The sequence below is a fragment of the Trichomonas vaginalis genome, chromosome V (assembly GCF_026262505.1).
Source record: "Trichomonas vaginalis G3 chromosome V, whole genome shotgun sequence".
Taxonomy (NCBI): Eukaryota; Parabasalia; order Trichomonadida; family Trichomonadidae; genus Trichomonas; species Trichomonas vaginalis.
Window position 1 is genome coordinate 28,099,960 of NC_067207.1, and position 21,695 is coordinate 28,121,654.

Consider the following 21,695-nt stretch of genomic DNA (forward strand, 5'->3'; position numbering starts at 1 on the left):
TGCGTGGCGTTTTTTGACATTCAAATTGTAATGAACATGTTCTCCTTTGTTAAAATTTAGTATTTTACATGTGTAGAATATGGAAAATAAAAATTGATTTTTTAATTACTTTATTAGTTAGATAAAAATATCAAAAAATTGTTTTATTTATGTTTTATGGTAAGTCTGGGTAGCAATTTTGAAGAACATTTTGAATGGCTGATCGAAATTCTCCAATTTCCATAATTTGGTACCTGTTAAATATGTTAACTACTTCGCCATTATAAGTGAATCTAATCCAGGTTTTATCATCCTTAAGATATGTTTCCATTGTGATGTATGAAGCATATGGCGGAGTCATTACCCAATCTCCTCCAATTCCAAGTGATGACAATACAAATGCAATAACGGAATCATGAGCAGCAATAACATCAAGTTTCTTTTCTCCTCTTTCGTCATAATTCTTGAATAACTGTCTGAAAATAGGTCCACCACCAACGCAACCTTGAGTTTCATTAAAGAATGAGATTCTGTAAAAGTGATATGCTTGAACCTTTCTGCATTGTTCAATCAATTCATCGGTAATAATTGGGAATAATTTTTGTTCATTGCAATAATAGGTGATAGCCCAATCACACATTGATTCCAAACCTTCTGGTGACTTATCTGTGTTTCCTGTTAAATCATAAAGTGGCTGTGCATACTTCATAACTTCATTATGCACATCCATATAAGTTGAAGATGCAAAGAAGTCTGCTGATAGCTTCTTGAGATCTGGGCACATCTTATTGTTTGGATGAACTGTATCTCTATTCTTTGTACCTACAAGGAAATCAATATATTCATTTGAGTCTTGTACTGGATATAAGCCTTGTAAAAATGAAACACCAGATCTGTATGTTCTTTCATACCATGTAGCTCGTGCTGAAATAAGTCTTGGATCATAATATTCAGGAATAAGCTTGATCTTGTTAATAGCATATTCTCTAAATGCAGCACCAAGTTTGAGGTGCTGTTCCATACCTTCAACTGTTAGATCACCAGCATTGCAATTTGTTGGATATTCGGAAAGTCTCTCTTCAAATATTTTGTGGACTCTTCTTCCATTCTTCCTTGGAGAAACTTCAATACGTGAAGCGCGTGCATCATCTGCATCGCATTGCCATTTACCTCTTTCTTCTGTCTTGAGCCACATTGTAATTGGTGTTCGTGCTCCATGTCGAAGTACAATTTCCATATGTTCTGGAATATACTCAGATGTGTTCAAAGGCTCGGGGAATTTATATGGAATATCGCATGTAGGATGGAGCTTTGAGAATCCACTTGCAACAAGTAGTCCAAGCATTAAGTTATAATCCTATAAAAAAATTGAGAACTCATCGATAAATTCGATTCTTCAAAAAGAATCTTGATGAATTATGTTAGATTTATATAAATTAATGCATGGAATAGAAGTCATCTAATTGTCTAGCTTTAATTCAATTATTTTGAATTCAAATACAAATGATTCTATATGTCCTCAAATTGAGATGTTTTCGAAAATTGAGAAGGGTTTCAATATTGAGAAATCATTCAAAAAATATTCAATTCAAAACAATAAATTATTGTAAATTAATTGATTTTATTAAGGACTTTTTTACACCAATATAGTTTCTGTGACTTCTCTTCCTGATTTTGATTCAACATCTTTATTTTTCTTCTTTAACACGATGTAAATTACAAGCACAGATGCTACAATAATAAGAAGTACAGAAGCTGCAACCGAGACACTGATTGTTATTATTTTGTTTTTGGAGCTTGAATCTTCATTTGGAGAAGGAAGTTGCTTTGTTGCTGGCCATTCTGGTAATTTTGTTGGCCAAGTGTGTGTCCTTGCAACTTCGTTCGGGTAAGCAGGTGTTGGAGAGAATCTGTAAGGTGTAACTGCTGCACAGATGGTCTCGGAAACAAAAAATGAGAACAAAATCATATTTGCGATATGTATACTTCTCAATATTAAATTGAACAATCTCTGAAAAATTTGTATACTTCATTCTCAATTCTGGTTTAATGCTAAACTTTATCGTATTTGTAGCCAACAGTAAGAAATTGCAATGCGAAGCAAACACTGGCTTCCATCAGCCAGTTGAAGGAGCTAAATTACTTCATTTATCAGTTTTATTTAATATTGGCGAGTCAACTCCAGATGTGAGATATATTAGCCGTAGTAATGAAGAAAATTGGACATGTGATGATGAAAACTCGTTAATCATGAACTATAACCCTGCTCCTGAAGCTTTTCATAGAAATTACAAAATTCAGCAAGATCCAAGAGTTTTATCATTTACACCATCATGTTCAGCTAATGACTTAACAAATAAAGGAATGAATCAGATGTATGAGCTAGGAAGAAGAATCAAACAACATTATTCCAATAATGTCCCCGGTTTCATGCCAGAGAACGCAAATCCTAATTTCTTATATATTAAATCATCAAATAAAAAGGTTAGCTTAAAGTCTGCTATGGCATTTGCACAAGGTTTATATGAATCCACTGATTATAATGAAGTTTTGAAGATTTATTCTGATTCTGCAAAGAACAAATTAATAGAACCCGATTCAGAATCATGTGCAGACGTCAAGAATCAAAAAGAGGCATTCATAGCAAGTAGTTCGTATTCTGAATTATTTGATTCATATAATTCTAAATATAAGAATTCACTGCATGAAAATGGAATTGAATTAACAAAGGAGAATGCATACAGTGTTGCTTCTTCATTCCTTAAATACCAGTGTGCAAAACAAAATCTTCCACATTTGCCTGATGGATTCATTGTTGATAGTCAAGACTTTGTTGTTAAGTACTTATATAAGCAAAATTTGTTCAATAATAATCCATCTGTGTTATCTTCCTCGATTCTCAGAGAAGTATTTAGAATTATTAACCACAAGCTCGCAACTGAGACTTACCACAGAATCATTGCAGTTCCACTTTCACCAGAAAACTTTGTTTCTATTCTTTCGATCCTTGATTTCTCTGATGAAACCGGACCTTTACCAAAATCTCATATTATTCTTGAGATTTGGGAAGTTGGAAAAGACATACAAGCAAGATTATTATATAATGGGCAAGTTCTCCCTGTTGACTCAATAATTCCTAATCAACAAGATTTGTTGACTGGTTTATTCCCATATAATAATTTCCAGTCTATTTTGAAGCAAAAGGGCTACTTGAGCAAATGTGTAATTCCAGGAAGAACAATATGGTAAAATAAAATTTTATTTTCTCAAATCTGAATTTTTTTTATTGTTTCACTTTATTTTGATATACTTTATAGCAACGCGACTCAAATTAAATCAATCTCAAAGATATGACACTAAAAAAAAAAAAAAAGGTAGTGGGGCCTCCAGGCACTTCGTGCCCTCTAGCCCCGAAGATGTTTAGTATAAATGAAGTATAAAATGAAGTTTTTTTGGTATAGGGGGCTTCCCAGGGGCTGCGCCCCTTCTAGCCCATAAAAATTTTTGAGAGTCGTCGTCGTTGACTTTTTTTGTAGAGCACTCAAAATAGTACAACTTTGTCCGGACAAGTAAGGGTCTATCGTCGCTACAGAAAAGTTACGGGCGTTCCAAGGAAGTATACTTTGAGAAGCCTTTTCTCCATTTTAAAACAAGATAGGACGGTTATTTTACAAAACCGACAAGACTTTGACCGAGTAGTTTTCATGTTTTGTCACTTTTCAGGAAAAAACATTTTTATTATATATATAAAATGAATTTTACAAAACCACCGTTACCCTTCTTTGGAAATAAGAGTAGATGTAAAGATATTCTATTGAGAGAACTTAAGAAACTACCGAATGGTCTAACATTTGTAGATTTGTTCGGTGGAAGTTTCTATATGTCCCATTTGTGCCATACAATATTCCCAGACTCAAAGATTATATGCAATGACTTCGACAACTATATGAACCGTCTCAAACATATACCAGACACAAACAAAATATTGAAAGAGTTAAAAGAAAAGATACCTATAGGTAAGATGGAACGTATACCATTAGATAAGAAAAATATCGTGAGAGAGGTTTTGAAAAAAGCAGAATATATAGACTGGGATAGTATATCTGCTAGACTATTATATAGTGGTGCTATAAGAGTTCATGACATTGAAACACTTATGTCAAAAGTTTTATATCTTAACTATACAAATGTTTTCAAAGAGGACATAGAAAAATATATTGAGGGTATAGAGTTTGTGAGATGTCATTGGACAGAGTTGTATGAAAAATATAAAGACAAGGAAAATGTTTTCTTTATAGTGGACCCGCCGTTCTATAACACATGCGATTTTCAATACCAAGTAGACTGGACTTTGAGAGACTCTTTAGAAACTTTAGACGTTTTACATAACCATCCATGCTTTTACTTTACATCCGATAAAAGTGGTTTGGAAACCGTTATGAGATGGTTAGAGGACATACATGACTATGAGTTTAGATATGACAAGATAGAATATGAGAGAGGTCCTATAAACCGGAAAAAGTGTCATAACAAAGAAATTTTATTGGTAAGTAAATGTGGTTTGAAATAGGACTACTTGTTTTAGGTTTTTTCCATTGTGTCATTTACTTATTTGACGTGGCAGAAAGATATAGAGAATATGAAGATGAACCATTGCCTGCAAATGTTCAGCATATGTACTCGTAAGAGATATTTTTATCTAATATTAAATGGACGCACAGAACTTAGCGAATGCACAGCAACCTGGACAACCAAACCCAGAGAATATTCCAAATGAAGTTAGAATACAAACTGCAATGGCAAACTATGGTCAAGTGCCAACAGATGTACAAATGCAAACTGCCATGTCAAATGACGCTGCGTTAGGTTTGCCACCATGGTATGCAAATATGAGATGGAAAGAGTTTTATACAAACCCTGAAGTGGGATATAAACAACTCTATGCAGATGACGCGAACACAGGAGTTGACCCAGAATATGTTTTCTACCAGAGGAGAAATAGAATGTATGAGCTCCAGTTAAAAAATGCTATGGAACTCAACAGGAAACGTAAGAGACTAGGCGGACATTAGATTTTTACATATAGTAAAATGGGTTTCTTCAGTAGTATTGGAAACTTCTTCAGAAGAGTTGGAAGAGGTATATGGAATGGAATAAAATCTGTCGGAAGAGGAATTTGGAACGGAGTCAAAAATATTGGTAAAAGAGTAGGTCAGTTTGTTGGTATTATACCTAAAGACCCTGAACCAGAAGAACAAGCTCCTGTTATACAACAGCCTGAACCTGCACCACAGTCAAGTTGGCAACCAAATCCAACACCTCAACCGTATTAAAAATTATATTTTTACCGTTCGATAGTAGTTGTATATGAGACTAAGTTCTAAGTAAAACGCATGGTATAATGGAATTATTCTCTTTCTTCCATCTGTTGTAAACCATACTTGAAAGTCTGAAATACTTCCACTTGGTGGTTCATATAGCTTTGTAGGTTTTTCGTAAAAGTCATTTGCCAAGCATAAAAAAGAGTTTTGTGCACCAGAAAATGAAGCATGAACTATAATAGCATCTGAGTCGAAAACATTTTCATATGTTCCATTAGGGTTTTCGACTTCATAAAAGTCCGGGTGTACTGGATATTCTGCAGGCTGATTTAACATCCTCATAAATCTATACCATGCCAAGTTGTTATATTTTGTAGAAATATAAACGTTTTCTCCAAGGTCTTCTATTCTATTGATTTTAACAGTTGCATTTTTCCTGTCATAAATAATATCGAGATGGTATTCTCCTTCGTCAATGTTATACTGGTTTGCATATTCGATATAGATATCGTTTATTTTTTCTTGAAAAGCTTGAAGAGTTGTTTCTAAGTTTACAAGCAAATTCACTTGTAAAAGTTTTCCCTGTTCAAATTTCTCATACATACGTTTTTCTTTGTTATAGTATCGAACTTCAAAACCGACTGTAAATGGGAAACCATGTATGGCTTCTGAAATGAACTTCATTCTACGAAAGCCAATAGCTTTTGTGACGGATGGGTCTCTTAACCATCTTAACGGGTAGTCAAAACGATAGCCTTCATGCTTTACGGTCGCTGTCTCAAACTTTTGACCGACATTAGTAAAAAGTTCATCTAATGGTTTAGTTGTAGCAACTCTAGAATTTTCTTTTTCTATTGAAAGCATATTTTATCTAGAATAAAAATGTCAAATGAAACAGCGTCTATGAGAGAAATACAACACAACCGACAACTCATTATACAAGCTCTAAATAAGAACACAACAAACTTTTCAAACTATTCTAAGATATCTGAGTCATTGAAAGAAGGAAACTTAAAACTGACATTAAACCCAATGACAGATGAGTTTCTGTTTCAAGACAAGAAGAACAATACTGTCTGTATAAATCCAACAAAAGGAACTTTAAACGAGAAACCTATAAATGAACTTCTTTTGAAAGCAGATGTTGACAACAAAGCTGACAAAGAATATGTAGACGATGCAATAGCAAAAGAAGAAGAAAGAGCTAACAATGCTTATGCAACAAAAGAACATACTCATCCTGAACTAGCAGACAAAACATATGTTGACAATAAAATGTCAAGTGAAGTGACGAGAGCTGAAAACGAATATTCTAAAAAGACTCATACACATTCTATATCTGAAATAACAGACTTAAACGTTAGCCTTGAAAAGAAAGCGGATAAGGAATATGTGGCTAGTAAGTTAGAGAAGAAAGCGGATAAGGAATATGTGGATGAAAAAGATAACGAAATTATAGAAAGGGTTGACTGGTACCATGAATGGACATCGAAGATTTTAAAAACTAAAGCCGATACAGGATGGGTTTCAGGATGTTTAGACCTTAAAGCAGATAAAACTTATGTTAACGATGAGTTAGAGAAGAAAGCAAATAAGACTCATACACATGAATTCTTCACAACTGTTGGTATAGAAAGTATTGAAGGAACGGTTGAAGAACCTGATGGGGATGTATTATATTAGAAACCTCCTAACTTTCCACAAGGTTTAACATCGGATGACGACATAACGACGATGAGAAACATTAGATGTAAAGATGTTTATGTCATGAAGGATGAACATAATATTAAATTCACTGCTCAAGATTTATATGACAAGAAAGCAGACAAAACAGAGCTTCAAACATTAAAGACAGAAATACTTCAAACATTATATCCTATAGGCTCTATTTATACGTCAATGAACTCTACCAGACCAGAAGTAGTACTTGGTTTTGGAACTTGGACTCAAATAGTCGACAGGTTTTTGTATTGTGCAAACTCTTCAAAGGAAACAGGTGGAAGTAAAACGATTTCAGGTGAAAATTTACCTGCACACAGTCACTACATAGATTTAAGTACATCTCAAGCAGGTTGGCATAAGCATAGATATTGGATTGGTCAGCAATGACAAAAGGTAAAGGATATGATGTTAAAGACAACGTTAAGTTTGCTATAAATTGTTACTGGAGTAACACTGAGGGAGGAGGAAACCATACACATCGCGTTTCGGGATATACGCAAACAACGGGACAAAGTAAAGACTACATGCCACCTTACATGACAGTTTACGCATGGTATAGAAATGCTTAGTCGTCATTTTCAACTTCTTTAGCATATTCGTCAGGAGTTGTCTATTTTGTTAGGAACTGTCTTTGAAAGTATACCACCTTGAACTTTGACAAGTTTGAAACGAGGTCTGACAATAGTAGTTTTATCTTCTGCTTGCAGTGTGTACATTTTGCCATGTTTGCCTAAAACTTCATAATATTCTCTTGTATACTTTCTTCTATTTTTACGAACACGAATGTGAGTACCTGTCGGGTTCCCATTGTTGTCATAGTCAATAGTATTTTCATATGGGTCGCGTTTAGGTATTTCTATTTTTACTTTGTCACCTTTCTGAAGTTTGAAGCCCGGCATTCTTTCTTGTTTGTCTCTTTTGACTAAATTATTAAATATATAGTCTTTCTCTAAGTCAGGGTTGTTTTTCATTTCTTCGGGGGAGTGGTTTCCCAAACCTTTTTGTTTACGGTTATTGTAAATATTTAAAACTTGTCTCATCTTTGCCATGGAGAAGTGTCTATATTTGTCGTCATATGACATTTCATTTGCTTCACCACCTTGTGGTTGGTTTAAGTCTCTTAACATTTTTATACAACCGTCAATGACACCAAGAGCAGAATGGTTTTGGTCGACAATGAAATATTGGTTTACATTTTTTGAACGCAGATAGTTTTTAATATCGTCTGATTTGAAAGAACTTTCACAGTCAGATGTTAGTTTTGTTGGATGGTATTTGTCAACGAATATTGTCAAAGCTGCTAAGATATCTAAAATATTTTTGGACTGTAATGGTATGGCTTCACAGTATCTTGTGTTTTGACCGACAAATATTAGCCAGTATGGTGGTCCATCTGTTCTAACTCTCGGAATGTTTTCCAAGATATCCATAAACCAAGCATTTGGTGTTGAACTAAAGATTTTTACCATGAGTGCTTTCTTTGTCGCTTTAGAAACATAGGGGTCCTTGTTTGAATTCGTCATTTTTTAACCCATAAGAAATGGGTTTATTTGGCGCATTAGCAGGAGTTGCATCCAGATTTTTGCCCGCAGTGGGAACAATAGCCAGAGGTGTATTTGGAGTTGGAAGGAAGATTTTGAGTACATTAGGTATACTTAAAGAGAAAGCACAACCTATTATACAAACTGTACAGAAAGGTTGGGATGTAGCACGAGATGCAACAAATCTTATTCCAAATCCTGAAACAAGAGGAAAAGTTCAAGGATGGATGGACAATGTAGGAAGACAAGCAGGAAACTATTATAACAAAGCAAATGACTACTATAACCAAGCAGGACACTATATGGACCAAGGTGAAAGATTCTTTAACAGAGGATATAACCATGCACAACAGTGGGTAAACAATAACCAACCGCAACCACCTCAAACTTGGGAATGTAAAATTTTTTACTGAGATGAAATGAACAATACAGCATTGAGACAAATGGGTTCAAGATGGATTTGTCGGCTTCCAGCAGTTACACAACGCGTTTGTCAAGTTCTTCCTATACCTCAGGAAGTTTTAGACCGACTTAAAAAACCTAAACAACCAGTTGAAAACAAACCAAACTAAAATTTTTTACTGAGATGAAATGACCGAAGAAGTTGAAACGGTAGATTTGACACCACAAACAAAAAGTTCAGAACCATTGTCAAAACCTGTCAAAGAACTTACAGATGAAGAGAAAAATTCAATAATAGAAAGTGCCAGGTCTGGAAATACAAACCCTAACTACAAAGTCACTTTTCATAAAAATGGAACGGCAAGTATCTCAAAAAGAAACAGACTCTCACAAATAAAATATTGAAGTCTGAAGGAGCTTTCGAGACAACAGATGGAAAAGTTTACTTCACTGACCAACAGTTCATTATAGAACATCTCATTGACTTAGAGTCGAAATATTCTAAACTTTACAACAAACACAAAAAGTTGAAAGGAAAACAAAAACAAATGGCATATGATATTTATGAAGATGTTGACGACACAACTGTTCCTGCAAGTGAAGTAAAGTCAGAGGAACCGAAAAGTGACGAAAAACCGATAGAAGAAGAAAAACCAAAAACTGAAGATAAACCAAAACCAAAGTTTAGTTTCCAAACTAAACCAAGTCAACCTTCATTAGCTGGTATGGGTTGGCGTCAAAGACTTATGGCAGCAGGCGGTTATGTAAAGTAAAGAAAAAATATTTTTTTATTTTTATAAAAATGCCCCCATATAGAATGGATAGAAAATCTGCTAGAATAAAAGCAGAGTTGCAAAGTTATGGTTGGAGAGTTTCGAAGAAGTTTAAATATAGGAAGGAAGACCCATAAAAGTCTATGACAAATTGTCTGGTCTTCGCTACGAAATGGATTTGGAAACAGCACGTGCAATTATCCAAACAGACTAGAGAGGTTAGAAGAAGAACGTCTTATGGACATGCCTTTCGATGTTAGTGAACCTCAAGTTGAAGGACACGACGGCTTTGCCAGATTCTACTGGAAACATGACGAACAATTGCATCCTTTGAGAAGGAAAAAAGGTAGTGCAGAGGATGGTCATGCTCCCATGAAAAGAACAAGATATGCATATGAGAAGTACCGTGAAGTTAGAAGTCAAATTACTTCTGGTCGAACCTTTACAGTAAACTTTGACGAAGGAAAGAACAAAGAAGGCTTCATGGGTGTACTTGCTGCCATACAAGACGGAAATAAGAAAGGACACAATCTCAGATTGACCATAACGGATTTGGATGGTCACATTTACTATGCAAATGGCAATGAACAAACAGCTGCAAAACTTCTTGACGCTTTCAAGACTACAAAGAGAGAACAAATGGTTGACTCCGACTCAGACATTTTGAATGCAATTGAAGGAATTGCAAGTGTCAAGTTCGAATGGTACCAACCTAACCCTCAAGCAGTCAGACAACATGCTGGATACTTTCCGTTCATAAATAAGTCTGACATTGACTTGACAAGGTATGGAATTTACAATTCAATTGAAACAATTGTCAATGAACCTTGTATTCTTACATGTCTCAGGAACTCTGGTCTTGTTTCAGAAGAGAAGATGAAGTATCTTGAGTCATGTGTGAAGACAAGGTACATTCTCAGAGGTCAATTGGCAAAAATTGCACCGTTGGCAAATGTCAATATCCGAGTCAACATACCTACAGCTAAAGGTTCTTCACATGACGACTATGTTGTTGACAAAGACTTACCATGGTTGAAGATTGTAATTGTCCACAACCACTTCATGTTGAACGAAAGTCTTACAAACCCATTCTTTGGTAAAAGTAAGTGCAACATTGTCAGAGCTGTAAACATTCTTTTCGAGAAAGGTTTGTTGGAACCAATTCCAGATGACAAGCTGACAGAAACTTTTGTACCAAAAGACGAAACAAACTTTTCATTGTTAGCAAGACCAAAAGTTGTTCCAGACAAAGTTCTAGTACAAAAGAAGTACACAGTTCCACAAGGAGTTGGTATGTTCGGATACCAACCTGAACCAGAAGAACTTCCAATGAGGTTGCAAGAACTTCAAGATGCTATAAACAAACTTCCATTGAGACATCCAATTGACGTCAAATTGTATTGGAGAGCATCTGAGTTAGGTCAGAAGGTTTTATATGAAACAGGTTGCTTCGACGATGTTTATGAGATAACAGGAGAAGTTTCTCAGAAGATAAGAGACTCACTTGAATTTCCACAAACTGGACCAATTGGTTGCGACAAGTTCGACTCAGATGAAAAGATATACTATGTCGACCTTAACGCTGCATACATGAGGTTTGTCCAATATATTCCGACTGGAATTCCAAACGAAGATGGTGAGTTCCCGGGAAGGAACTATACAGTTGGAAAAGTCATACAACAACTGTATGATATTAGGAAAGCTTCAAACCCCAAACTTGCAATGACACTCAAATTGCTTATGAATTCGACATGGGGATATTCCATTAAGAAACCTCAAAAGATGAAGAGTAAACATTATGAGAAGGTCGACAACTTTGTTGAAAGGTTTTCTCCTTTTGTTTTGAAGTACGAATTCACTCAAGGTCAAAGTGGCTTAGTAACCACATTAAAACCTATTGTCGAACATTGGTCTTACCCTCAGTTCGCAAAGGCAGTCCTTGACAACTACAACAAATTCTTCTCCGAAGTCAAATCCAAAGTTGTGGTTTACTATGAGAACATTGACGCACTCATGACGAACGAAGAAGGATACAACAAACTCATTGAAATGGGAATGGTCGGTGAAAAGATGGGCTGTTTTAAGCTAGATAAGGTATTTTCAGAAGTTCATGTCCTCTCCAAGCGTAAGTACTGGGGCATACTTGAAGACGGCACAGAAATAAAACATTGCATGAAGTAAAAAAATTGCATGAAGTAAAAACGTTTTTTAAACCATATATTTTTACATATATTAAATGCTTCAGGTTGAAAAACAAAGAACAAAAGTAGCAGATACAAAACCGTTAGACTATATCTTTACAAATGCTGGTAGGACTATTTCAGATGAAGAAATTTCATCCCGAGCATACAGGTTTGACTATCCAGTTCGTTGGCTTCAAAGTCCTTCAGATGCAAAGGCAATAGGATTTAGAAGAGTTTTGTTTTCAAATAGAACTAACGCGTTTATGTTCGCAGTATATTTTCATGGGCAGTATAAAGGTTCTGATGGTCTAATAGACAAATTTGACGAAATGAGAATCTTTACAGTTCGTTCAGACGAAAGTCTTGAGAAAACTCTAAATGACTTTCAAACTCAAATGAACAAATATTATTGGGAATTTCAAGAAAAATACGACTCTTTACTAAATGGAACATACTATCTGAAACTAGAATATGACAAGATGAACTCCACCGTTTCATTTCAAAAGATTGAAATTAACCCTCCAAGAGATACAGAGTTTTTATTTTGGGAGTAGACAAACGTTCTTGGGCACAATTTCTTCGGTTACTAAACCAGAACGAACCATTACCACCAGATGGTCCATTTAAATTTATACTTCCACCAGCAGATTTGACAGTTTATAGAAACGTGTTCGACCCTCAAAATGTTATGTGCCATGCAAGTTTCAGTTCAAGCAACAATAGTTTTCTATGTATCGGTAAGGACTTTTATGACTTTGCTTCTAAATTCTACGAACCACCTAGTAACAGTTTCTCTGACTTTCAAGTTTGGTTCACAACAAATGGTGTGCAGCATATAATACCATTGTACTATGACTTTTATCTCGAATTGTCTTTCATATACAACTACGGAAAAGTGCTGAAAAAGTGAGTTTATGTTAGCATGTTAGATCTAACACGTTTTTTCACCTAATTTTTCACCCGTTGAATTTTCATGAAATTCCTTAAGATAGAAAAAAATATATTTTAGGGTAGATGGTTAGATCTAACACGTTTTCTAACATTTTTTCTAACATCGTAGACAACACACAAAACTCATGAATGGCTCGATGTTGTCCATTGTACTGTTTCAGAACAATATTTGCACTGTTTCAGAACAATATTTGTACTGTTTCAGAACAATATTTGCACTGTTTCAAGACAATATTTGTACTGTTTCAAGACAATGTCCGACGTACCACCAAAAAATATATTTTATGTTAGCATGTTAGATCTAACACGTTTTCTAACATTTTTTCTAACATCGTAGAAAACTCATGAAAACAATTTATTTTTGACCTAAAGACGCAAAGCGGTGGGACATAGCCCAAAAAATATATTTTATGTTAGCATGTTAGATCTAACACGTTTTCTAACATTTTTTCTAACATCGTAGAAAACTCATGAAATTCCTTAAGATAGAAAAAAAGTGAGTTAAAATGAGATGTTTACTGAAGGTGCTACCATGTTACCATGTGCTACCAGGTAATTTAACTTCTCTGAAAAAATGAGACAACATGACATTTTGACAACAGTCGGGAAAATGTCAAGACTTCTTCATCGTAACGAGTGTAAATGAACCAAAAATATATTTTAGGGTAGCATGTTAGATCTAACACGTTTTCTAACATTTTTTTCACCCTCTTGAATTTTGTATAAAAACCAACCGCCGGTTTTCTTCCGGTTGCTATATTCTTCACAAAATGCTTGTTTTGAGGTCGAGCCACTTTTGGCTCCACCGTATTTTTCAACCAAAACTCATGAATTTTCCCGAAATAGAAAAAATATATTTTAGTATTTTTAAAAAAATATTTTTTATTTTTATTGTAAGAACATGTTAGCAACAACTTCACCAAACTCTTTAGTCATGAACCCAACTTCAATGTTAGTAGAGATGAAAAGCTTCATTCCTTCTTCATATACTTTCGAAACAGAAATCCAGAAGATAAAGCAAGAACTTCTCCAAGGAGATTTAGACTGTAGTGCGAAAGATGAAACAAATGAACAATATCTTTATGAAATGCAGGATATTATTGACCATCTACCTAAACTTCCTGAAATACAACAACAAAAGCTTACTATTCCAGAATTTGAAGAAATAGAAGTCAGACCAACCGACTCAGTAGAAATAAAGAAGTTCATACGTAAGGTTAACTATGAGTTTCTTGGATTTCATTGCAACCACAAAGTCATGGACAAAGACTGCGATATGGTATATAAGAACATCTCTGACATATATAAATCTGAAGAATTTAAGACCTACGACAACTTTGTTTCGTTAGTTGCAAAATGTGTATGGCAGATAAGAGATAAAGATAGAAGAGGTAAAGTATGGAACGGACAAATAAAACCCGCAACTTTTGAGTTAAAGAAAACCATTGACGCCTTAGTTGTTCTAGCAGGTCAAATTTCAATGTACAATGCTAAAATGAACCCACAATGTTCAAAATGTAAAGCAGCAATGAGGAAATATAACTACTCCGTCAAAGAGATAGAACGTATGCGAAACGACTATGCTGACTTAAAGAAAGAAGCAGAGAAACCAGCAGAAAACAAAATGGACATGTTAGCATTTCTGAACAAAAACTATCCAACTGCTGACGATTTCCTTCTATCTGACGTCAAGAAGAAATATAAAGATACATTCAATATTGTGAAAACTTTTGATATCCTTCGTGAAGAAATAGAAGCTACAAAACTGTTTAAAGTCATGAACCATCGCAACATATACCATGTAAAACGCTTGTAAATAGTTATGTTAGAAAACGTGTTAGAAAACGTGTTAGATCTAACATGCTAACATAAAATATATTTTTATTGAATTCAGCAACAAAACTGTTTAAAGTCATGAACCATCGCAACATATACCATGTAAAACGCTTGTAAATAGTTATGTTAGAAAAGTGGTTAGAAAACGTGTTAGATCTAACATGCTAACATAAAATATATTTTTGCTGAAAAAAATGACCAAATTTCATGAATTTCCTCATATGTTTGCTACCCGAGGAAAACCGAGGATAGAGATTCCGTACGAAAATCGTAAAAAATTGCGAGTACGTACAAAAACGTAGTCGCCTAAAACTCATGAAAATCGTAAAAAAATGACCAAATTTCATTATATAACTGTTATTTTTTTACGAAGAGAACTTTGACACTTCGTCAAAAAAATCCCTGAAATCGTAAAAAAATGACCAAATTTCATGAATTTCCTCATATGTTTGCTACCCGAGGAAAACCGAGGATAGAGATTCCGTACGAAAATCGTAAAAAATTGCGAGTAGTAAAAAAAACCCAGTCGCCTAAAACTCATGAAAATCGTGAAGAACAGCGACCCAGACTTTTTTCGGGGTCGCCTAAAACTCATGAAAATCGTGAAAAACAGCGAGTAGGGACAAAACCCCAGTCGCCTAAAACTCATGAAAATCGTGAAAAAATGACCAAATTTCATTATATAACTGTTATTTTTTTACGAAGAGAACTTTTGCACTTCGTAAAAAAAATCCCTGAAATCATATCTTTTATACAAAATAAAAAAATAACGTTAGTTTTTTTAAAAAATATTTTTTATTTTGTATGTAAGAAACAGAAAATGACAAACATTGAGTTTGAAACAGTTAGAAAGATAGACAATGACACCAAAATGGTTAGAATAGGTGATTTAAACGTAAGATACTCAAAGAAATACAACAAATATTCTTTGTCAGACATTTTATCTCCATCTGGAAAGAAAACATACCATTGGGTTGGAATTGCTTCAACTCAGAAAATTTTGACAAGAAATCCTGAGCTTATGATATCGGTAAGATTCTGTGGAACAAGAGCATATCTTATAGACAAAAGTCTTATACCAATAGTTTTGTTATGGTTAGACCCAGTTGTTGGATATAACTTCATAACATATGGTTCATTCGATACGGAACGTTGCAGTGAAGGCTTACTTTACATCGTTCAGAAACCGAAGGACTTCAATACAAAGAGATATAAGATAGGAAGAACATATAATATAACTCAAAGATATGACAGTACAGTCAATAGAGTCAAGGTTGTGTTCGTTAACGATATGAGAGCTGCAGAAACAGAACTGCTTGAAGTTTTTGAGAAAATGTATGGTGCTCCCACGAAAGGTAAAGAAACGTTTGAAGTAGATGAGATAGGTAAAGCTATAAAATTATTTGACGAAGTTGCTGAAAAATACATGTAAAGCGTTTATTTTTGGTCTTTTGTGAAAGTCAGAAAATAACGCTAATTTTTTATAAAATATTTTTTTTATTTTGTATGTAAAGACAGATATGTCAACAACCGAGAACACAACAACTGCTATCGTTCATGAAGCCATAAATGAAGAATATGAGTACATACAATATAACAAACAGTTACGTCTCATTCGTTCGGTCAAAGACGATATGTACCAAATGCAAAGTATTTTGAATGCTCTTCGTTCTACAAAGCAAGCACATCATTGGTTTGAAAACCAACAGACAAAAGAACTTTTAGAAGAATTTCCTCATATGTTTGCGACCCGAGGAAAAACGCGGGTCGAGATTCCGTACGAAAATCGTAAAAATTTGCTAAATGGTTTGAGAGGCTGGTATGTACATAGACTTCTTGTAAATGCTGTTGCAATGTGGACTTCACCTCGTTACGCTTGTTATATTTTCATGATGTTAGATGAAATTCATAGACAAGAACGTGAAGAGCTAGAGAACAAGCTTGAAGCAAAAGACAAAAGCCTTCAGAAAAGAATACCACGTTCGGTACCAAAAGGAAAGGAAAAGAACTATAAGTATATGATTTATACTGAAGAGATGGAAAATGAAGAAGACAGAGATATGGTTATGTTGCATTTAGTCAGAAGAAACAACAAAAGCTTTTACGACCTTGCTAAGATTTACAAATCTGACAGAAATTGGTTCTATCGCGAAAACTTACCGATTTCAATGACACCAAATGAAGATGTGAAACAAATAGTTCAAGATACTTTACCTCAAACACACTATGATATTAAAGGTTGTACAATACTTACCTTCAAAGAAGATTTGCCGCTACTGAAGGAAAAAATAACAGAGTATTTTGACAACTTCAAACAAGCAGAGTAAATGAACCATTTATTTTTCAAGCTTGACTTCAGATGGCTCAGGTAGCTCTATAAGGTAAATTGCCTTGTCAAATCCTTCTGGCATTCCAAGTTCTTCCTTCCGACAGGAAAAAATTTTCCTTCCAACAGGAAAAAATTTTCCTTCCAACAGGAAAAAATTTTCCTTCCAACAGGAAAAATTTTTCCAGTTGTCCGTCCGTAAACCATTCAAATTTTCGAAAATTGAGAACTTTTTGGTCGAACTTCAGAAAAAGTTTTTCCTTCCGACAGGAAAAGTTTTTCCTTCCGACAGGAAAAGTTTTTCCTTCCAACTGGAAAAGTTTTTCCTTCTGGCATTCCGAGTCCTTCCTTCCGACAGGACACAAACGAATGTCCGACGTACCACCAACCGAGTCCATTCCAAAGCCAGAAGAACCGAAAGCTGCAGAACCACAACAGACTAAGACCAAACACTTACATTTTTTACGCTTGACTTTTTACAATTTGAACTTTGTTTGCGTAGATGTGAATTCTGAAAGAAGTATGAGGGTCTTGTATGACTTTGTACTTCTCCCATAGTTCATGTCTGTCAAACTTACCTGCCATGGACTCTTTCATAAGTTCCATGAAATCGTCTTCGGACAATCCGGGGAAAGTACAATGTCAGTAAGTATTCTCTTTACATCCTTACTTAAACTCTTTGCTGTCTGTACACAAATGACAACAGAGATGTTGAAGTGTCTGAGCTTCTTAAGAATTCGACACATGTCTTGTTCTCTATTCTTTAACAAAGGATGAGAAGCAAAGTCATCTAAGATAAGAAGACATCTGTGAGGGTAAGTCTTCCAATCGTAAGATTGCAATTTCTTCGAAATGTATTCTATCTCTTTCTGTTTGTTTCTGAAGTGTTTCTTCTCTAATATTCTCTGCATTTCCTCATTTGGGTCTTTAAACTTAGAATTGACATACTCATTTATAGCATTGTACTTCAAAACTCTTCTTTGGTACTTCTTTATCCAATCTAACAACTCAGAGTCTTTTATACATACTAACTTAGACTTCTTTATAATATCTTTGAACGAATTGACGGTTTGGTCAAATGACCAGAAGTACTACAAATGACAACTAACTCATAGAATGGGTTCTTCTCATCTAGTTCTTGTTGTTGTGCAGCCATTTTTAAGATAAGTGAAAGTCTTACCCGACCCAGGCGGTGCAATTAGCCCTGTGTTATACATTCTGAGCAAATAAGAACTTGTCATGTATGGGTTTTATCTGAGCATTCTTAACTTCCTCTTGTTCTTGTTTAAAACATTCTCAAATTTCTTGTCAATGTCAGCAAACTTTTTTTCTAACATATTTTTAGAAAATTAAAAGTTTTATCTTTTAGAAAATGTCTAGCGATTTCGCTATCTATATTCGAGACAAACTTTTCGACAGCAAAACATCTGTCGACCATAAAATCTTACATAGTGTAAACAAGAAAGGTGAATTTGTTCTAAAGTTTCTGTTTCTGGGAATATGACAAGAACCATAAAACATTAAGCAGAAGCAGTCTTAAAATTTGTCAATGACAGACTTGTTGACAGAGATGACACCGATTGGAAAGATGAAGTCCAACAAAAGTTCTTAGAATGCAAAGAAGACACATGCACTGTTCTTGAAGATGAAATAGAAAACAGAATAGAAGAGCTATTAAAGGACAAAGAACTTTTACAAAAATATGGTTCTGAGAAATTTGACGTCTCACCACCAGAAAAGAAGAAGAGAGAAAAGAAAGAAAAGAAAGTAGAAGAAGAGAAGAAAGAACCTGAACCAGTTCCAGAGAAAAAGAAATTTGACATGTAAAAATAAAATTTTATTTTTAGAACATTTCTGGGTCAATGTCAATGTTCTCTTCCTCTTTAGGAGTAAACACTGGCTTAGACTCTAAAATCTTTTTGTAATAAACAGAAATTCATCAAAAGTGACAGCTCTCAATTTTTTGACATTTGTAAATTCTAAATTGAATGAGAAAAATGAAATAATACTAAGCATAATACAATATTCTAGATTTAATTATAATTAGGAAAAAGTTAGTTTTGAGAGTACTTTTCATAGGCATATAGAATGAAAATCTTCTGAAAAATAATATCACATAAACTCAATATTATTTTCTAATATATAACTATTTTATATAAAAATCAAATTCAATGATCTTAAAAGCGAAGGATAAACCTCAAAATTTACAATATAATGAGTGGGAATATAATGCTTATCTATCATAAACCATATGAATATCAATTTTTGCTTTACGCCTAATTTTTGACGACAATTAGCAAAAAATGTTAAATGTTAACACTCAGTCCATTTGAATATGAAAAATAAAATTGACTTTGATTAAATGTTTTTATTTATCATGCAATTCTTCTTGCGACCAAAGATTTGAATAAAAGTTCAAAAAATAAGATAGCTTAAAAAATAATATACGGTAGTGTTTACTAAAAAGTGAATAGTATATAAATTCTATAAAATGGATTTGATCCAAAAATATATAAAATTTGATCATAAATAAAATCGTTTTAAATTACTTCTTCATTTAAATGATAACAATTTTTTGGTTTTATATTTTTTTGATCAAATCCATTTTAATAGAAATATATACTATTCATCTATTAGTAAACACTACGTATATTATTTTTTAAGCTATCTTATTTTTTGAACTTTTATTCAAATCTTTGGTCGCAAGAAGAATTGCATGATAAAATAAACATTTAATCAAAGTCAATTTTATTTTTCATATTTAAATGGACTGAGTGTTAACATTTAACATTTTTTGCTAATTGTCGTCAAAAATTAGGCGTAAAGCAAAAATTGATATTTCATATGGTTTTATGATAGATAAGCATTATATTCCCACTCATTATATTCGTAAATTTTGAGGTTTATCCTTCGCTTTTAAGATCATTGAATTTGATTTTTATATAAAATAGTTAATATTAGAAAAATAATATGAGTTTATGTGATATTATTTTTCAGAAAGTTTTGTGTTCTTCTTCAAAATTTTATTTTTTATTAAAAAGAATCTTTACAAAATATACATTTACTTTAATTAATATTTAAAAACGTGCTCTATCAAAAGTTCCAAAAATTCAATATTTTAGCTTTTCTGAGGTGTCACTTTTGATGAATTTCTGTTTACAACATTTTTACCCAATTTACCTTGAACTTCTACAACTTTAGACTCATAATATTCATAGTCGTCTGCTTTCTTTGGTTCATAAGGTATAACAAGTTTGTATGATTTGCCTTCTTTAAGGTTTGAAAACCTTCTGTCAAAACTTTCTTTGACTGTTAACAAACCTTCTATGTCTAAGTCTTCAAATTTCGCACCATTTTTAGTCACAATAGCAAACTTAACTGGTTCGATGTTCCAAACTTTGCTAATGAAGACTTTTCAAAATGGTAGAAGTAAACATTCAAATATGTGAATGGGTCTAGTTCTTTTAAGTCCTGACATGTACTTGTTTACTGAGATGGAATTTTGTCATCTTTTCTATCGGATAAAAAAATATTTTTTTTAAAATTTACTCAGAAAAATTTTTCTTTGTATATACACCATTCTGTACGTCTAAAAGACTTTTGACATTTGCCAAGAATGTTTCGTTTAGACGCTGTCATATAACCATATTCTTGACAATATTGTTTATACGAATCGTACAATGACCTTTCATCTAAACACTCAAAGTCAGTTTCATCTATGAACAGTTCATATACACTCTTGTTTGCTTCTAACAATGTTTGTCTCTCTTCGGTATGTGGAATTTGTCTTGGATTGAACTTAGAAATATCTAATGTCATGAAATATGAGAACAAGTGGTTGAAAAGTCAGATGTCAAAGTTTCTGCTAAGTCGTCAAAATTCTGTATCTTGCATATGAGAATCTGACGTTCTGACAACTACATATCTTCTGTCAGAACTTTCTAACTTCATCGGAACAGCATTGTTTTGAAACCATAATGAAGTTTGCAACATTTTCACAAACTCTTTGGTCTTTATACTTTCTTTCAACAACTCCAACTTTGTCTGTTATAAGACTCTTCAAAGCATCTGAGTTCAAAACTTTTGTTGTATCTATACTTTGAAGTTCATTGCAAACTATAAGTTTCATATTCTCTATTGAGGAGTTAAACTTGCCACAGATGTTTTCTAAGTTTGTCATATTCGGGTTCGAATAACCTTCTAACAGTTTGCATAAGATATCTGTAAAGAATGTGTTCTTACCTGTTCCTTGTTTTCCAATTATAATGAGAGCAGTTTCATTTTTAGCACTTGGATGTTGTAAGATGTTTGCAAACCAACATAAGATATACTCATAAACCTTTTCGTTTCCATTGCATATAATTTCTTTGACATGGTCTAACCAAGCTTCTATAATATTTTATTTCCATTCTACATGTTCGTATTTATATCCAGTGAAGATAGAATAGAAGTTTGGAGAAGGTGTATAGAACTTTATACCTCGAACTGAAAAATCTTCTAACTTTGACAATAAGATATCCCAAGCATCTAACATCTTCATGCCAACTTGTACAACTTTTATTTTCTAAGTTTCTGTCTACATTCTTGTTCTGAAACTATTGTTGCTCTTGGTTTGTTAAAGACTACATCCCATTCTTTCATAACATAACATTTCTGGGGCA

At 33.7% G+C, this 21,695-nt stretch overlaps 11 protein-coding genes and 6 pseudogenes across 17 annotated transcripts, besides 3 other annotated features; 12 read left to right on the plus strand and 5 right to left on the minus strand.

Moving 5' to 3' along the window:
• Positions 1-80: 80 nt before the first annotated feature.
• Positions 81-1,328, minus strand: TVAGG3_0416840 (histidine acid phosphatase; the record flags this gene model as incomplete). The annotated part of the gene is made up of 1 exon (XM_001300032.2): positions 155-1,324. One exon carries the CDS (start codon positions 1,322-1,324, stop codon positions 155-157), a length of 1,170 nt encoding a protein of 389 aa, XP_001300033.1.
• A 252-nt stretch (positions 1,329-1,580) lies between these two features.
• Positions 1,581-1,962, minus strand: TVAGG3_0416850 (uncharacterized protein; the record flags this gene model as incomplete). Its single annotated transcript, XM_001300033.1, has 1 exon — positions 1,616-1,948. The coding sequence occupies one exon, from the start codon at positions 1,946-1,948 to the stop codon at positions 1,616-1,618; it is 333 nt and encodes a 110-aa protein (XP_001300034.1).
• A 50-nt stretch (positions 1,963-2,012) lies between these two features.
• Positions 2,013-3,242, plus strand: TVAGG3_0416860 (acid phosphatase protein; the record flags this gene model as incomplete). The annotated part of the gene is made up of 1 exon (XM_001290668.2): positions 2,029-3,228. One exon carries the CDS (start codon positions 2,029-2,031, stop codon positions 3,226-3,228), a length of 1,200 nt encoding a protein of 399 aa, XP_001290669.2.
• Positions 3,243-4,688: 1,446 nt separating this feature from the next.
• Positions 4,689-5,051, plus strand: TVAGG3_0416870 (uncharacterized protein; the record flags this gene model as incomplete). Its single annotated transcript, XM_051233290.1, has 1 exon — positions 4,689-5,051. The coding sequence occupies one exon, from the start codon at positions 4,689-4,691 to the stop codon at positions 5,049-5,051; it is 363 nt and encodes a 120-aa protein (XP_051103020.1).
• An 18-nt stretch (positions 5,052-5,069) lies between these two features.
• On the plus strand, positions 5,070-5,312 carry TVAGG3_0416880 (serine threonine-protein phosphatase family; the record flags this gene model as incomplete). The annotated part of the gene is made up of 1 exon (XM_051233291.1): positions 5,070-5,312. The coding sequence occupies one exon, from the start codon at positions 5,070-5,072 to the stop codon at positions 5,310-5,312; it is 243 nt and encodes an 80-aa protein (XP_051103021.1).
• Positions 5,313-5,315: 3 nt separating this feature from the next.
• Positions 5,316-6,019, minus strand: TVAGG3_0416890 (annotated as a pseudogene). Its single transcript has one exon. A coding segment is annotated over exon 1 (704 nt).
• Positions 6,020-6,617: 598 nt separating this feature from the next.
• Positions 6,618-21,695: part of a mobile genetic element that runs on past the window's edge.
• Positions 7,068-7,591, plus strand: TVAGG3_0416910 (annotated as a pseudogene). The gene has a single exon. A coding segment is annotated over exon 1 (524 nt).
• On the minus strand, positions 7,816-8,452 carry TVAGG3_0416920 (uncharacterized protein; the record flags this gene model as incomplete). The annotated part of the gene is made up of 1 exon (XM_051233292.1): positions 7,816-8,452. A coding segment is annotated over one exon (637 nt), but the record flags the coding sequence as incomplete, so codon positions are not given.
• Positions 8,563-8,963, plus strand: TVAGG3_0416930 (uncharacterized protein; the record flags this gene model as incomplete). The annotated part of the gene is made up of 1 exon (XM_051233293.1): positions 8,563-8,963. A coding segment is annotated over one exon (401 nt), but the record flags the coding sequence as incomplete, so codon positions are not given.
• On the plus strand, positions 9,514-9,738 carry TVAGG3_0416940 (phage tail repeat-like family; the record flags this gene model as incomplete). The annotated part of the gene is made up of 1 exon (XM_051233294.1): positions 9,514-9,738. The coding sequence occupies one exon, from the start codon at positions 9,514-9,516 to the stop codon at positions 9,736-9,738; it is 225 nt and encodes a 74-aa protein (XP_051103024.1).
• Positions 9,768-10,799, plus strand: TVAGG3_0416950 (annotated as a pseudogene). Its single transcript has one exon. A coding segment is annotated over exon 1 (1,032 nt).
• Positions 12,185-12,831, plus strand: TVAGG3_0416960 (annotated as a pseudogene). Its single transcript has one exon. A coding segment is annotated over exon 1 (647 nt).
• On the plus strand, positions 13,774-14,646 carry TVAGG3_0416970 (organellar and viral DNA polymerase type B; the record flags this gene model as incomplete). Its single annotated transcript, XM_051233295.1, has 1 exon — positions 13,774-14,646. A coding segment is annotated over one exon (873 nt), but the record flags the coding sequence as incomplete, so codon positions are not given.
• TVAGG3_0416980 (organellar and viral DNA polymerase type B) lies at positions 15,529-15,986 on the plus strand (the record flags this gene model as incomplete). The annotated part of the gene is made up of 1 exon (XM_051233296.1): positions 15,529-15,986. A coding segment is annotated over one exon (458 nt), but the record flags the coding sequence as incomplete, so codon positions are not given.
• Positions 16,601-17,035, plus strand: TVAGG3_0416990 (uncharacterized protein; the record flags this gene model as incomplete). The annotated part of the gene is made up of 1 exon (XM_051233297.1): positions 16,601-17,035. One exon carries the CDS (start codon positions 16,601-16,603, stop codon positions 17,033-17,035), a length of 435 nt encoding a protein of 144 aa, XP_051103027.1.
• Positions 17,673-18,190, minus strand: TVAGG3_0417000 (annotated as a pseudogene). The gene has a single exon. A coding segment is annotated over exon 1 (518 nt).
• On the plus strand, positions 18,407-18,861 carry TVAGG3_0417010 (annotated as a pseudogene). The gene has a single exon. A coding segment is annotated over exon 1 (455 nt).
• Positions 18,957-18,993: a mobile genetic element.
• Positions 20,161-20,198: a mobile genetic element.